The 15,483-nt window shown below is 42.7% G+C and overlaps 2 protein-coding genes across 3 annotated transcripts in view; one reads left to right on the forward strand and one right to left on the reverse strand.

The window, feature by feature from the left end:
• The window catches only part of RPA1 (replication protein A 70), a 29,235-nt gene extending 19,749 nt beyond the window's left edge, over positions 1-9,486 (reverse strand). The window contains exons 1-10 of the mRNA XM_050194575.3: positions 9,304-9,486; positions 9,160-9,207; positions 8,966-9,041; positions 8,740-8,848; positions 7,614-7,729; positions 7,181-7,231; positions 6,913-7,009; positions 1,360-1,531; positions 962-1,163; positions 345-484 (exon numbers count right to left, since the gene is read on the reverse strand). Coding sequence (XP_050050532.1) covers positions 345-484; positions 962-1,163; positions 1,360-1,531; positions 6,913-7,009; positions 7,181-7,231; positions 7,614-7,729; positions 8,740-8,848; positions 8,966-9,041; positions 9,160-9,207; positions 9,304-9,336 — 1,044 coding nt within the window. The 5' untranslated portion in view covers positions 9,337-9,486. The remainder of the gene's footprint in view (positions 1-344; positions 485-961; positions 1,164-1,359; positions 1,532-6,912; positions 7,010-7,180; positions 7,232-7,613; positions 7,730-8,739; positions 8,849-8,965; positions 9,042-9,159; positions 9,208-9,303) is intronic.
• Positions 9,487-9,752: 266 nt separating this feature from the next.
• Mer (ezrin/radixin/moesin family protein merlin) overlaps positions 9,753-15,483 on the forward strand; it is a 51,263-nt gene continuing 45,532 nt past the window's right edge. The window contains exons 1-4 of one of the 2 annotated variants that reach the window (XM_050194574.3): positions 9,753-10,240; positions 10,469-10,597; positions 13,200-13,322; positions 14,585-14,668. In XM_050194574.3, the coding sequence (XP_050050531.1) occupies positions 10,154-10,240; positions 10,469-10,597; positions 13,200-13,322; positions 14,585-14,668 (423 nt within the window). In that variant the 5' untranslated portion in view covers positions 9,753-10,153. The remainder of the gene's footprint in view (positions 10,241-10,468; positions 10,598-13,199; positions 13,323-14,584; positions 14,669-15,483) is intronic. The other variant, XM_050194573.3, reaches the window with a different exon arrangement.

Consider the following 15,483-nt stretch of genomic DNA (forward strand, 5'->3'; position numbering starts at 1 on the left):
TACAGAACTTGTTTCACCTCAAATATTGTTCCCTGAACTTCATCGCTATAAATATTCATCAGAAACTAGCCTTGTTGCAGCCCTGCAGAATATTTAAACTTTGATAATAAACCCACCCAGTCATTCAATCCTGTTGTGAAGATTCAATAGCGCTGACCTAGCAGCATCACTATTGGTCAGGAAAGCAAAGACAGAATGAAGAAAATTACAATAGCATAACTACAAGACACCACACACCCCTGTGCTGTCTAGGCATGAGAAAGGTATTGTAGCATGCAAAAGACTGGAAAAAAAAAACAAAGCAACAGTTCTTCCACGAAAGCTAGCACCCCCGACAATCTCACCTGATCTCCCCAGAGCGTAAGGGACACTTCGGTGCCACTCCGATCCACCAGGCTTATATCCCGCTTCTTCAGTTCCTGATTTGTGGTGCGCCGTGTCACTGTCTGTATGTCGCCTGCTGACTTGCAGACTCCGATGACGTCTGCAACAGCCCATCACCACAACCAAAAAATGTACTTGACAAGCTTGTGGGGACGGAGGTGCGCACCTCCATCCTTGCAAGCTCCATACTTAAGGGGCAATTTTCTCTTCTGAAAAGGTTGTAGTTAAGCACATTTAGGAGCTACCGAAGGCCTAATTGAGCAAAGAGATGAGCAACTATTGTAGAGTGAATGGACAAAGAAAGCAAAACGGCAAACAACCTTAGACTGTGAAAGAAATATTTAACTGCAAGAAATGGGGGTTGTTAATATGTAGTAGCCTAGGCAACCTCTCCCTTCAGCACGACCATGTGGAATATATGGCATAATGCCAGAGGAAAACGTGACTGATAATAGTCTATTATACATGACATTCAGCGCAGCAGCAACAAAAGCTCCTTAATAATAATAATAATAATAATAATAATAATAATAATAATAATAATAATAATAATAATAACTTTTAAAAGCGATCTCACCAATGACACTATCCTTGCTTACTTCCTGAAGACGTGGAATGGGCACAAAGTTGAATTGCAGTGTAGGGATGTTTGGAGTAACGTCATCGCATGGTGTAATAGTTGTTTCTGGAATGAACGACATCTCAAAGTCGTTCTTGATAGACGAAAATGAGTAGCCTTGTCGGACGTTCTTGATAACAGCTCTTGAAATGTAGTACACCTGCAAAGTTTTTTGGGCGCATTATTACTTCCTTCAGACAGCTACAACTGTTGTCAAAACTTCACACAACCTTCAGCAGAATGCACAACAAACAATCATTTCACAACGCTTCAAAACAAGCACCCCATTCATACTAATGGATGTTTGTACAATGCATCATCGTGGCCCCTCGAACACAAGGAGGAGTTGAGCTAACCTTGTTGACTTCGACGATGTCGTAGAGTCTGTCACACTCAGCATTGAAAGCCGTAGCACGTATCTCTCCGCTCTCATCCAGCAGGTCCATTGAAAAGAGCTTTCCCTCACCCTTGGAGTTGCTCCATGTACGAATGTTGGACTTGTTTGTAACGCGCACTCTGATGGTCCACCTTCAACATGCAAGAGGAGCATATTGAACACTCCACAATATAAGATGTAAATTGACAGCAACAATGGTTGCCAGCTCGCTAGTCAATACTTTCAGAGTACTATTACTGATAAAAAATCTTACATCCCGCTTTCTTTCTTGGTTTAAAGGATAGCTGCAAACCCTGTAAAAACACCATGGCGCCAGAATTACTTTAACATGCAACAAATTGTTATTTATATACTTTTCTAGTGTGATCGATTCAAAATGTGTGTCAAATTCAACGCAGCTTCTTAGTGTAGGGTGTCTTTACAAGAGCTTCCCCACAACACGAAAATCGGAGGTAGTGGTCACGCGGTATCACAAACCACTCATGCACAAGTCAGCCTGGTACAGTGGTCATAAACCACAAGATGACCATGCTGCTGAAAGATGGGCACACTGTGTAGGACATTCTTAACATTTTCACTGAACTTTTCTGGATTCAACACAGGGCAATAAGCTTGGTGCCCTACTGTCACTTCACTCAGAATTTGTAGCGCACTTCTCAACCTCTCTCCCCTATGATACTGTAATCTAAAGCTTGCAGCGATATCATTAGAATGCGGCTTCAACCAGTGCGATGACCTGAGCATCAGTGATAGCATGTGACCGCCACTCACGATTTTCATGACGAGTAGAGGAACTCTTGTAAGCACACCGAGCACGCCAAGAAGCCATGTTAAATTGTGCGTGCATTTTGAATTCGCTGCATTAAAAAATTATAAAATTTATCATTTGTTGCACATTCAAGGAATTGAGGCCTCATACCATGATTACAGAGTCAGCAGCTGTCTGACAAGTGAAAAGCAAGAAAACTAGGCAAAAATTTAATGTGAGTACTCTCTTAATGTCACTGATCACAGGCAGTTTGAATGCCTCTCCAACGTGCCACATGAAGCTTGTTTCGCACAAATAAGATGCAGCTAAAAACAAAATGAGAAAATGACTGCCCACAAGCACGTCTGTTGACAAGACCTGCTTAAGGCAACTGGGTGAACATAACAAAAATTTAGGCAAGCATGATGTAGGGCTAGTTCTTGCTTACATTGCTTACATTGAACAAAAGATTAGAGAGAGTCAAAGGGCACTCTTTCTGTCTATTTGGTCTTTCTCTTACGTATTGAAAAATTTTTAAATAAAATGTATCTTATCTATATCCATAGCAGATATAAGCATGACAAGTTTCCAATACGCCATCAAAGTACTATCACAACGAAATAAAACCGAAACAGTGGAGCACGTGCCTGCTGCGCTGCGCCATCCGTGCGCTGGCCATCCGTGCTGCGCCATCACCATGGCCAGGATAAACTCTGCACATGTGCAGTTAATTTATGCTGCTACTGACTGTGTCTCACTCTCAGCTTGTGGCCCTTGACTCACCTGATCATCATTATGATACTATGCCGGAGAAGCGCTGCAAGCCTGATTTTCTACAATGCTCATCGGTGGACATGAGTGGACAGAGACATTGCAGGAAAGCAGAAGCTTGCAGCACTGCAGCAGCATGATATCAAAATGCTGATAAAATGGGCCAAAGTCAAGAGGATGAGGGTGGGACATGAAGTCGTGAACACTGTAATTTAATCGCGCATATGAGGAGCTTATGGTGGCCACAGTTAGATGACGCAGTATGCACTGACAATGATGTGGTCCGCTGTTACGCGTTTCAGTCTGTTGTAACAATACACTAGTGATGCTCATCAACAGCACTGAGCGCACTTCATTTCTCTGGTCGAAATGTTCTTGCGATGGCTTACAAAACTTCGATTGACTAAATTTTCACAATTTGCACAGATGGTGTGCAATTTGTGAAAACTCTATATAGCAAGCAAGTTAAATCCATGTCACAATGTGCACCTAATCGTTCCATTTTGCAAAGTCAAGCCCTCGCATACAGCAAAACTTAAGGTTGGGGCAAAAATAAAAAACAACCCCGTTGCGAATAAAAATTGTTCCCTGTAAACCAAAGTGTTGGTCTAAGAAGCACATCACAGCAGCCACTGTACAACTACAGAAGATTAGTTCACTCAATGCCATTCAATTACGTAACATCAGAGCACGAGGACAGCTACGTTTTTTTGCCGAACCAAGCTCTTAGTAATTACTGCTAAACCATTAAAGTGAACGACTTGCATTAAAAGTAAGCTGTACACCCTTGCAATTTTTTCATATCGGGCAAGCATCGACCGGAAAGCCGATCAGCGCCGTGAAATGGAGCACATCTGAGAAATTGTCAAGAGTATGCGTGTGTACGCAAAGTGCCGCCCAGTGCAAGGCCTCAGCTCCTCAGCGGAATCGCCCCCTCTGCTTTCTGCTGCATTATCGGTTCCTTTCTTTCTTTCTTTACGAATGCCTTACACAGCCACGTGGAAACAGTGAGCATCAAGGAAGTCGAGACACACCAACAGACACTGCTGTTTTTGGACTAGATCATGTTTTTAGGCTAGGTAAGAAATGTAACTGTATTGCGCTAGCTAAAACTGTAAGGAGTCGTCATCACAGCTTCAGGTATTTAATAATGCATATTACCGTCCGTATCAGCGGCGACTTTTGCGCAGCGTATAAAATGCCTCTTTGAGTGCCAGAAGAAACCAAAGAGGATGCGATACACGTCACTGCAGAGTGCATCCCAGAAAGAGATTGCAAAACACACTGGGTATAACGCAAACCACTGTTAGCAAAATCGTGCAGGTGTTCAGAGATAAGGGGCGCGTTGGTGATGCAGCAAGAAATTGCGTCCGCAAGACTGCTAAAGAGGAGGACACTGCATTGGTTGCTGTTGCTGATGCTAATCCTGTCGTGGCAGCTGGTCAGGTCAGAGATGTGGTAGGCCTCAACGTCAGCACAGGACTAGTGCAATGGCTTTTCGGAGCACGTTTCAGGAACCAAAGTGCTGCAAAGAAGACACTCCTTTCCAATGAAGAAAGAGCGAAGAGGCTCGCGTTCGCTCAAGTCCGTCTTCACTGGACTGCAGACTACTGGCGAAATGTGTTCACTGAAGAGTCCACGTTCTGCACCCAGTGGAGGCGAAAGCAGAAGGTTTACCGACCAGACCTCATGGAGGTGCATATCTATTTGCGAGTCTTTGTTACGCTTGATTCTATGCATTTTCGTTCATCCTTCTTACTGTAATTGTATTTGCATCCGCCTTTAGAACAGCATGCACACATACATACGTCAATAAAATGCCACAATGCTTTACCTAAGTAAGTGCTTTGATATTTTTCAAGTACAACTCCCTCTGCATTCAGCAAGCAAGGGCAAGTTCTCTCAAGAGCGTGAATGTTTGGGGCATGATAACCAAAGATGGCCTTGGATCTCCCGCACGACTAAAGAACAAAGGTGCAGTGAAACCTATATAGAAATCATCAATCAAAGCCTCATTTCCCATGTCCTAGATGGTCTTTTTCCAGCCAGCTACTACTGGCTTCAGCAAGACTTGTCACGCATCCATACATCACGCGACCTGTGAGCACATCTGGAAGATTTTGCGGTGTCATGACACTAGACTGGTCGCCATTAGGAGCAGACAGGATTATTTAAAATATTTTGGCAGAATGAAACTCAACCTGTCAAGGATGCAGCTCCACCATGCGAGTCGGGACAAACTGTGGACTGCAATTGAACCGTGGGGGAGCCTGACAATAGACTCCGACCTCGTTTCAGCACTCTAAGACTTGCTCCTGCACCTTCTTGTTGAGGTCGTCCAATCTGCCAGACGGTTTTCTTCGTATTGAGTGATCTTACGAATGCATAGAAAAGCATTCTCTCTCTCTCTCTCTCTCTCTTTTTTAAAGTTCAGTAAACAAGAGAATAAAGTGGTATTTGTGACGACGGCAACGGGTCTTTATCAATGTGACAACGCAGCTGCAGGGATGACGAGACAAAACAAAAGTAATATCTTATATGTTCAACTCCGGTGCCTAATACGTCTATGTTTTCCTTCTCCACAAAAACAAGAAAATAAATAAAATTTAGAAATAAAGAAACAATAAAACAAAGACTAAATGAAGGCAACTGCACATAGCTATGGGCGTGTCGACTGCTCAATGCTCACATGCTCCTCGTGGCTTTAAAGGGGCCTGAAACACTCCTTATCAAAGTGGAGAAATGCATCTGAAGTTAAAATAGGCTATTTCAGAAATACTTGGCTGCAGACATTACCTCAATGCCTTCAGCAGAAGCGGAGTTATCGGCAATCAAACACAACCTTCGCGGGGCTTCCCCTCCTTCTTCAAAGCCTTGCACTGTGAAGGCCACAGCAGAGCGGGACATGCCCCCAACGCTCCGCCTACTGAATGTCACCTCGATGCTAAGTTACAACCTTTTTCGTGCCTACAACATGCCAAATGTAAGCCAAAAATGTTGTCCTCTGCGAGCCACAGTGCATTCAGCCAGCAGACTTGTCGCGGCACCCCATAGCCGCCGCAGTATCTACACTACATAGCAGATCGAACTACGCTATGCAGCGTGCTTGAACTCACATGCTCCAGTCTGGCCGTGCTACGTGGTGCGAACAAGCTTTGTCCTGCACCAGCTTGACAGATAGTAGCAACATCCAACTTGCACATTTTGAAACACTATTAATAGCTCAATATAAAGTGAAGTCTACCAAAGTGTCTAAACAGGAGCGGTCAGGAGTGAACGCAAGCTGGCAAGCGTGCGTGTTGTCTGACCTTAAATTTCATGTGGTTAAATGCTAGTTAAAGTGTTCAAAACTAGTCAAAATTAGCGAGACCTGATGGCTGCAACACTGATAAGCAGGGTGGTCAAAGTTTAATTCCTACACGTGCGGCTGCAGCCGAGCGTGAGCAGACAAGTCGCATTCTTCCGGAAATACATAACTGTTATCAAAAATTGAAAGCAAATTTTCACTTACTTCAGCTTGTTTACTGAAGTATGTCAATAAGTATACATAGTAACAGTAGGAAGAAGTGCACTGACCCGTACACCCTTCTTGATTGATGTCAGTTATTTGCCAATAGCAGCCACATATGAGAACCTGCTATATTACGAAATAAAGCGTCCAGAAAAGAGCAAGCAAGCTTCTGTTGGAAAGACAGCATTTGAGAGAAAGGTGACACTGCACTCCGCTTGCGAGCTCCAGATGCCACGCCTGACTGCAAAACTTGGCCGAAATGTTCACAGCAGTGTATGCTATCCGCGGACTATGTTTTTCACCAAGCCCGAGGAGTGGTTAAGCAACCATCTGTGGAAGGCGTCCATAGAAAGAAAGGAAGAAAAATTGCACGGGAGTACAATCACTCCCAGAACGGGACACTATAACTGTAAAGTGCTTTTAAGTCGCACTTCTGAAGAAGCCTCGATAAACCATGACAACAAAGCCAAATAAGAAGTTACCTGTTCTGATATGGAGTCAGGCTGGCAATAGGCACAACCACTACATCACTGGTAGAAGCGGGGTATGCTCTGTTTCCAAATGACGGCGCTGCTGAAGCTGCAAGCAAACACAATCTTGAGGTCAAAAACTCCATATCACATTTTTGCCCCATAGGAAATGGCACACACGAATTGAAAGTGATGCCTCTAACAAAGTGAAATGTTACAAGCATAAATTAAAAGCAATGCAGCTCCAGAATTCTGCAACATCTGAATTCAGCTCACTCACGTGGAGCTTGGCCTCCATTGTGCTGGAACTGCGCCTTGTTGGCTCCTCCATCTGCAGACGACACAGAACTTAAGAATTCAGTACAAGTGTCACCCCGAAATACCACACTGCACCAATTTGTGCTATGAAACATGGCCGCCGTCCCCGAAAGATGCCAATATAAAACTGATCTACGCCGTGACATCATGGAAATAAACAAATTAACTAATGTATTTATACAAATTATCTTTGAATGGGACAATGGTGTTTTCTCCCTCCCCATTTTTTCCGAAAACCTTATTCTGTTGTCACAGTACACAAATTTTGTACTCTCACTGCATGGCCAATCCCTATTGCGAGTACATGCCAGCGCAACAAGAGCATGATGACCCCACATCATCACTCTCATACAGCAGTAGTGAAGATATCAAGTGAAGATTGCAGGTGTTCTCACCTGTAGGTTGGGCAGCACCAGAAGATGATGTGGTGGGTATCACGGGGTTCCCCAGCCTGCAGCCCACTGTAGAGCCTTTGGCTATCACGGTCAGGTCCAGCACAATCAGGACTTTCCTACGGCAGTTTGATACAACAATGTAAGTCGCTGCAGAGACTATGACGCTGCTGTCGGCATTTTTCTCCCTGCCTGCATGCCAACAAACTTGAGTCGGTATAATGTAATGATTCTATCCCACTGCTGTTCTTTTTAGTGCATGATCAGTGGTACAAGTGCTGCTTCACCTACATTGTCACCAGGATCAGCCAATTGTAAGCACCTGAAGATGATAAAAAATTTAAATCGAGCAAAAGGAATCCTTAGATAATACCACCCCTGCTTATCAGAGCAATCCCTGAAACAAAATGCAAGAACTTTGTTAAATAATAGCTTCAAGCTGACTACAGAAGATTGAGTTATATGTTTTTGCATACCAGAGTTACACCTAAGCTATGAGAGCTGCTGTAGTGAAGCACCTTGGCCTCACTCAAACCATGAAAAATTATTAAAATGCACCAATGTCTCAGCCCATGAGCACATTTATATTGTCCTCGTATTCGAATCCCCAGGATTTAAACCTGTGTGCAGTGATAGTATTGCAACTACTCAAGTTACGAGCTTACTGTGCTAAAAATGAGCAAAAATGAAGCTCGAATTTGTAAACACAATGTCCGTTTAGCGCAGTTTTCATTGATAGGAATAGCAAAAAAAAAAAGGCCTTGCAAAAGCACTGATGCCACAGGAGCATGCTTTCCCACTTCAGTGTAAGCTTGCCTGAAAATGCAGAAACTTTAACGAAGTTAACATTTTCGAAGCACATAAGGCAACAAAAAATGTCACATTTACGAGTCTATGAGTGAATAGAAGTGCCAATGGAATTAGTGAGCACCGCAGCTGAGTTTAGTTGCAGAGCCAAGCACCGTGTTCAAAAATTGATGTATCGTAAATCTTACAAGAAATACAAGCATATGTATGCAAAATATACTAGATAAGGAATCGCACAGAACATTGTAACACTATGAATCGGAGACAGTCGGCGCATATTCGTTACAAGTGCTTGTAGTTGTCAAAACATGCTCCAACCTACTTGTCAGGACTGACAACGTTGCACATATACTTGTCCAACTGCACCACTGCAAATTTGTCAATCTCGTTGTTGTTGATCATGCAGTTGAGCTGTGTGCCCAGCATAGCATCTGCAATCAACGACGCAAGTAAATTACAATCGGACTAGGTACGTGATAGATAGATACGTCGTGTTTTCGCTACGTGAAAGGCAAGCAGGCTTCGTTTAATATGGAAGTTAAGCTTACAAGTGTGGCACTGCACTCCATCAGACAGCAGCAGCCTGTATCTGTCAGCAGTGTTGCTGCTTATGGGCTTGAAGTTCTGAAACACGTCAAGAAAGGTTGTATTTAACACACGAATTGCCAGTTGACGATGCTTGCCCAGAGCACAATACAGGGCGGACCTAAGTCAAGAAGGCACAAGTCAAACTGATACTGACCAGAACTTGCAATACGGGCTTGTCAACTTGTTGATTGTTAAGAATACGCTGCAAGACCGAAACAGGCAAAGCAGTTTAGCAAGTGTCAGATGCCGATTCGCGCTACTTGTACTGCATCGTATAGGGATGGTTAAGACAGCTCACCTCGACCGCCCCAGCTGTAAGGCGGTGCTCCATGTCGTCTCAACTTCAATCACAAAAATACTTCCAAATAAATGAAGACGATAAACACAAAAACAAAAGCACGCGAACAATTCACAATTAACAAGCGCGTCCAGACAGGAACAAGGCCACTTGCTTGAAGCGCGCCAAATGCGTTGTTCCCGTTGGTTCCCCCAGTTTCGGTTCAACGGCGCTACCATCGCTTCTCCTACTTCCGTTGTCGCTTGAAAAAAATCTTGATCCTTATTGCCCCAACATACGGAAAGGTTGTTAAAAACTTTTATGTTCAGGGACTCGTTTGGTCGTGTATGCATAGTATAGCCTAAGCTAAGCTAAAAAAATAAAAAAAAGGAACTTGTTTTTTTAAAGATTGAGGGGCTTTATGTTTTCTCTGTGCTTAGCGACATCTTTTATTTAAGCTTTACACGGCCGGCAACTACGTGCGCACTATCCGTCCGTCCGTCCCTTCTTCTCGTACTCCGTCTCATGATCCGTCCGGATTCCGGACAGAAGGGTTATTTAGTGCCCCTCTTCGCCAACGAAGTTTGCACGGCCGCAGGAAATTTCGCTTCAAGTTCGTGAAGGCGCAACAAATGTTGGCGGGCGCCATGCCGCCGTTGTCATCATGTTTACTGTCGCCCAGAGATACGCATTGAGCAATCCGTTTTGGCTGGAGTGAACGTCATTCGCCAGCGCTATGCGAGGGACGGCGAGTGCGGTACGCCGTTTCCTGACCTAGTAATTATTAAAACTGGAGCTCGTCTCAAGATGATCATCATTTCACTGCCAAGCTTATGATACCGGCTGAAGAGGGTCGCCAACGAGACTCATCATGCCGTTCAGAAAGAATCGAAAGCCGGGTAAAGTTGTCCCAGTTCGGGTCTCTACGATGGATGCCGAACTGGAATTTGATCTTGAGGTAAGCGCCTCTCCGCTTTTGCAGTTTTTACTTTTTTTAAAGCGTGTTCCTCGCTATGTGTTGTCCTTGAAAGGTCAATTTAGATTTTACGGCGTTTTGACCTACCACGTGCCGGCGACGCCTAGGAATCCGTCAGTGTAGATGTGCGTGTTAGAGCAAACTCTCGGCTGCGCAACAGTCTATTTACGGTTATTACATTTCTTGTTTCTCTCTCTATCCGTGATGTAGCCAAAGGTCACCGGTCAGGAGCTTTTCGATTTGGTCTGCCGAACGATTGGCTTGAGAGAAAGCTGGTACTTCGGTCTTCAGTACGTCGACACTAAAGGATTCGTCGCGTGGTTGAAGCTCGACAAAAAGGTAAGAAATTCGTCTTGACTTCATTGGCAGTCGAGAAATTCCCCTTTACCCAGTTGCAACTCGAGGCCCACAGGCTTAAGTCACGATGCAGACCGGGTGGTGCTGTTGTCATTACTGTACGGCCTGTTTGACAAGTTGGAGCTGTCATTCCGCACCGATCTTCCTCGAACGTCTGCGTGGCGTGCCTTGCCGATGTGGTCACTAAACTTGAATTTTGGATTTAGAGGTAGGACAGTAGTTTAGGATACCGCACCGCCGTGTTTTCGGTTCGCTGAAACTGACATTTTCAGATGATGTCAGAAGCCGATGTACAAATTTCACGATACGTATTGCAGTATTTTTTTTTTCTTTTTCTTTTTTTTTTATTGTATGTATTCATGTCATCTAAGGGGTGCCAAAAGACGGTTGCACAGCTGCCGTTATCGTTAAGATGCTCAATAAAAGTTCACTAAATATTGCAACTACAGCTCATGTATACTCAAGAGTGCTGTAAAGTGAGCGTCCCCCACCATGAATGTTAGTTGCAATGCACATTCACTCGATGCGCAACCATATCGTAGCAAAAATCATATCATGAAACTAACATTTGTCATCAAACAATGCATGTTATGTGTATTAAAAGGATTAAAACAAAGCGAGCTTAACAGATAGGTGCAGTCTTGTAATCAGTGGCAATGGCATGAATTCGTTGAAGACAAAAATATTGACTAGCATCGGCCTGGGTTAACTACGTAAGGCTGGTGTACTATGGATTGGCTGTCTCTGTGTTTCATCGCAGCATTGCAAATTTGCATGTGTGGTAGTGCAGACATTGCTAAGTGGTGCCGTTCCTGTCATGTGACTGAGAAAATGGCACTGTTTTGTGTACGTGACTACTGTGTCCTAGTATTGCACTTGTTCTTTTCACTGGTGCCAAAACTATGATGCACTCCAGGGCTGCACCAACTACATTTCACAGCAGCAAAGCATAGTTCTTGTACCAAAGCATTTACTATTCTGCTCATCTTTCAAATAACATGTTCATTATTTCAATAGGAGCGAAGGGAAAAAACCTCCATAGACTGAGATTTCGTTGCCGTGCTTTTATTTTTATTTTCACATTCTTCTCACTTATGACCCATTTGTTGGAATATAACGATTGTTTCGGAGTGTATACTTGCTGGTACAGCATGAACACTGCATGTTCTTGTAGTCTTAAGCTAAGCTCCTGCCATCAACTTCTGACATGCCGAGAATAGAAATACAAATGCTTTTCACATTTGAAGTGCTCTGCATGCTGGCATGTACCAACAAGCATGCATCAAAAACCTAGAAGAGAATTAAGTATCATTACTCTGCACTTCATTCTGTTGCCTAGTATCAAGCAGAATGGGACTTGCTTATCACTGAGTTGTTCTTCATGGAGGGCTGTTGCAGTGTTGGCAAAACTGAACCTGTAGTTACAGCTGTATTGTTGCCTTGTTGAAGAACACAGCACAGTTGAAGAACTTCCATATGCCTTGATGACTGTGTCTATACTGAAAGTGGATGAAACAAAAATTAGCATTAGTATTAGTAGAAAAAGAAATTAGTATGATTCCCATTGAGGATCTGCAAACCTGTGTTTTCAGCTCTTTCCTTGGTGTACTGGGAAGAGTGTGAAGTGTTTCACCATTTGGCCTAAATAAATTCATAATTCAGGCGAACACTTGTGCTTTCCTTTCGTGCTTTATTATTATTATTTTTTTTGTGGTTTACTCTGCCATGTGCTTCAAATGGGAAAACCAAAAGAATTGAAGGGCAATGGAAATCAATGCAACAGAGATAAATACTATATTCATTTGGCAATGAATTACCTGTAGCGTTGGATGTAAGTTTTGTGTGATAATCTGTCATTGGGCAAATAAGTAAAATTTACTACCTAATTACTTTAAGGCATGTGTTGCAATTAAGAAATTGAAATGAGTCAGGGTTCAGTGCACATCCACTAAGTAGGAATGCTGGGACTGTCGCCAGTTTCAAAATATCCCTTCACCAAACTTTCCTTCCCAAGCTTCACTCATGCAATGTAAAACTAGTACCACTGTCGCACGGCCACTTTCGGTCACAATTGAATCCGATCTGGATTGACAGTCTCGACTACAATTCACTCCTTTTCGCAGATTTAGCAAAGAAGCCAATCGCGACAGAAAAAATTTGATCTGGATCGGGCTCGCTCGTGATTAAAAGTGCGCTGTGTGACACCCATATTAGCTAATCGGAATGCCACAAAATTTTATGACAATTTGAAGTTGAACATTGTGAAAACTGACTGGCTTCAATTTCATGATTGCAGCAGGTAATCTAGAATGATTAGCCAGAAGTTTATTATCAATATCAGTAAATTAATTATCAGTGATTATCACATATTTGCTAACATCTGCGGCCACTATTAATGGGTTGCTGAAAAGTAGAACATTACTGACTCCACTGTTCTGTCTTTAAACATGTGTGCTGCATCCAATCTGAAGCATGTGGTAATATTACTGTAATCAAGACATGTGACCACAGACATGTGAACAGTTAATGTTAGCCTTGGCTTGAATGACCTGGTGTAATGGGGACATGGCGATGATTGTTTCAGGTCCAAGATCAAGATGTGGCCAAGAAAAGTCCAATGAGCCTGCTCTTTTTGGCAAAGTTTTATCCTGAGGATGTTTCGGAGGAGCTCATACAGGAGATCACACAGCATCTTTTCTTTCTTCAGGTGTGTTCATTACTTCTCCATTAGGACTGACATTGTGTGGGGCACACCAAGAACAAGCAGGCAAAAATGCATGTACTACCATGATCAGTTCACCTGGAACGTTGCAAAGACTTAAAGGTACACGGAAGACAAAAGTAGGTAGAGCTCTATCACTGAATAATGCTTCTACGAAACTAAGAAGGACACTGTTACTATCAGAGTAGACTTCGTAAGCTAAAAAATGATGCAATAACAAGACAGGTGGTGACACCCCTTTCAAGCTCTCGGACCAGCTCACCATGGTAAATAGATATTAACGGCATCAGCTCAGCTGTCCAATCCACCCATTTTATTTTTGCAAAGATGGATTATATTGCATTCTAATGGAGCCAAAGGCTGAATATAACAAGCTTCAAGAACATTTACTGTGCCACAATGGCCAAATACAGAAAGATACTTGGAAATTCCTGACGTCACACTGTCATACCGGTACTGAGGTTGCAGTGTAAATGTCAAGTCCAGACTTCATTTTCTGTCCTTATAATCAACCTCTAGCACCAGAGAATTAACACGAGTTTTCAAGATGTAGGTTATCAACCTAAAATGATTAGGTGCTTCTGTTTAGTGCTCTTTAAATAACAGCTTACTCACTGAGCTTGTGAGCTACTTCTTGATATTTTATTAATGGTTGTTGTAGCAAAATGGCTGTTATCATCATCAATACGGAAGTGTCTCGCATTAATATCTGGTTACCCTTTCCTCTGTTAAATGGGACCTGTCCTATGCCTGCAAATTTTCTAATCTCGCCACTGTATCTAATCTCATGCTACTCTTGATGTTTTCCTTCCCTTGTCACCGATTGCGCCCACTGGCCTACTCCTTTTCCCTCCCTTTTACTGTTGTCACATGGGCGACATTTGAGCATGCATGAGGGAATACAGATCAAGCAGTCAACATGAAGAGCTGCCTCACAGCATTTTCAGGTGTACTCAACTTCTACATTCCTATATTCTAGTTCCTATATTCACTTGTGCTTTTTTGTTTTAGTTTAGCTTGAAAAGTTTGATGCAGATTGATGTCAATGAGGATCAAAGCTGCCGTTGTGACAGGGTAATTAATCTGAACTAGAATATAATCTGCATGTGTTTTATCTCAAGTGTAAACGGCTGTCTTTCTGGCTTTCAACATTACATTCAGCAGAAATTCGTCTTAATACAGTTGGTAGCTGTTATGAATTTGTTGCCACACATGTGATATGTAGACATCTTTTCTTTCTCCCTCAGGTGAAACAGGCCATCTTGAGCATGCATGTGTACTGTCCACCCGAAGCTTCTGTTCTCCTGGCGTCATATGCTGTTCAGGCTAAGGTGAGCACTATGTGAGATTAAAGGGGCGCTGATTCTTTATTGCGAAGATAGCATAACATGTTGGGAAGTGTGTACATAGCGATTTGCATTTATAGCTAAAGCAGTTATGTCTTAATATGTAGGAGGTGCCTGGTCACACAAAAACATTATTTGGTGCACTTTATTTGTTTCTTTCTCTCTGTGTTTATATTCTCATTACTTTTCTTCCTCATGGAAAACTGCAGGAGGTTTCTGGTCTGAAAAGCTGAAACTGTTGTTGTCGTTGTCATTTCTTTTTTCTTTCTTTTTTTAAGTTCTAGCTTTGAAAATCTTTTGACTTTTTGTTTCCGCATTACACTATGTTGTTGCATTAATTGCTTTGCAATTAAATAACTGTGGGCTTGCCACATGGCTCCTTGTTTTTACTTTATTTAGTATTTTATGGCCATGTTATAAGGATCTTTAAGTGAATTATGTGGGTGAGGGTGGTGGATGGAGAACGGTTGCATAGTATTGTAATTTAATGTAAAAAACATGCACACAAAAACGCCCTCTGATAAATTTAGAACATGTGCGGCTTTGCACAGATACTGATAATGTATGAGTTTTTTTAATGGTTATGTTGCTTTAGTTAAGTCATGATATCATTTGGCAGGGTGTTTTGGTAATACACAGGCAAAAACAGTGGCGAACGACACAGAAGTGCACAAACATAGGCTGGCTCAACATAGGGTGCCGTGAATGAGTATGGATTGTGATAAGCCAGTGAAAATAAGATAGCGTCTTCATTTATCAAGCGAGGGCAGACAGCTACACCTACACAGCTAAAGCAGCAC

The sequence above is a fragment of the Dermacentor andersoni genome, chromosome 3, assembly GCF_023375885.2.
Source record: "Dermacentor andersoni chromosome 3, qqDerAnde1_hic_scaffold, whole genome shotgun sequence".
Classification (NCBI taxonomy): domain Eukaryota; kingdom Metazoa; phylum Arthropoda; class Arachnida; order Ixodida; family Ixodidae; genus Dermacentor; species Dermacentor andersoni.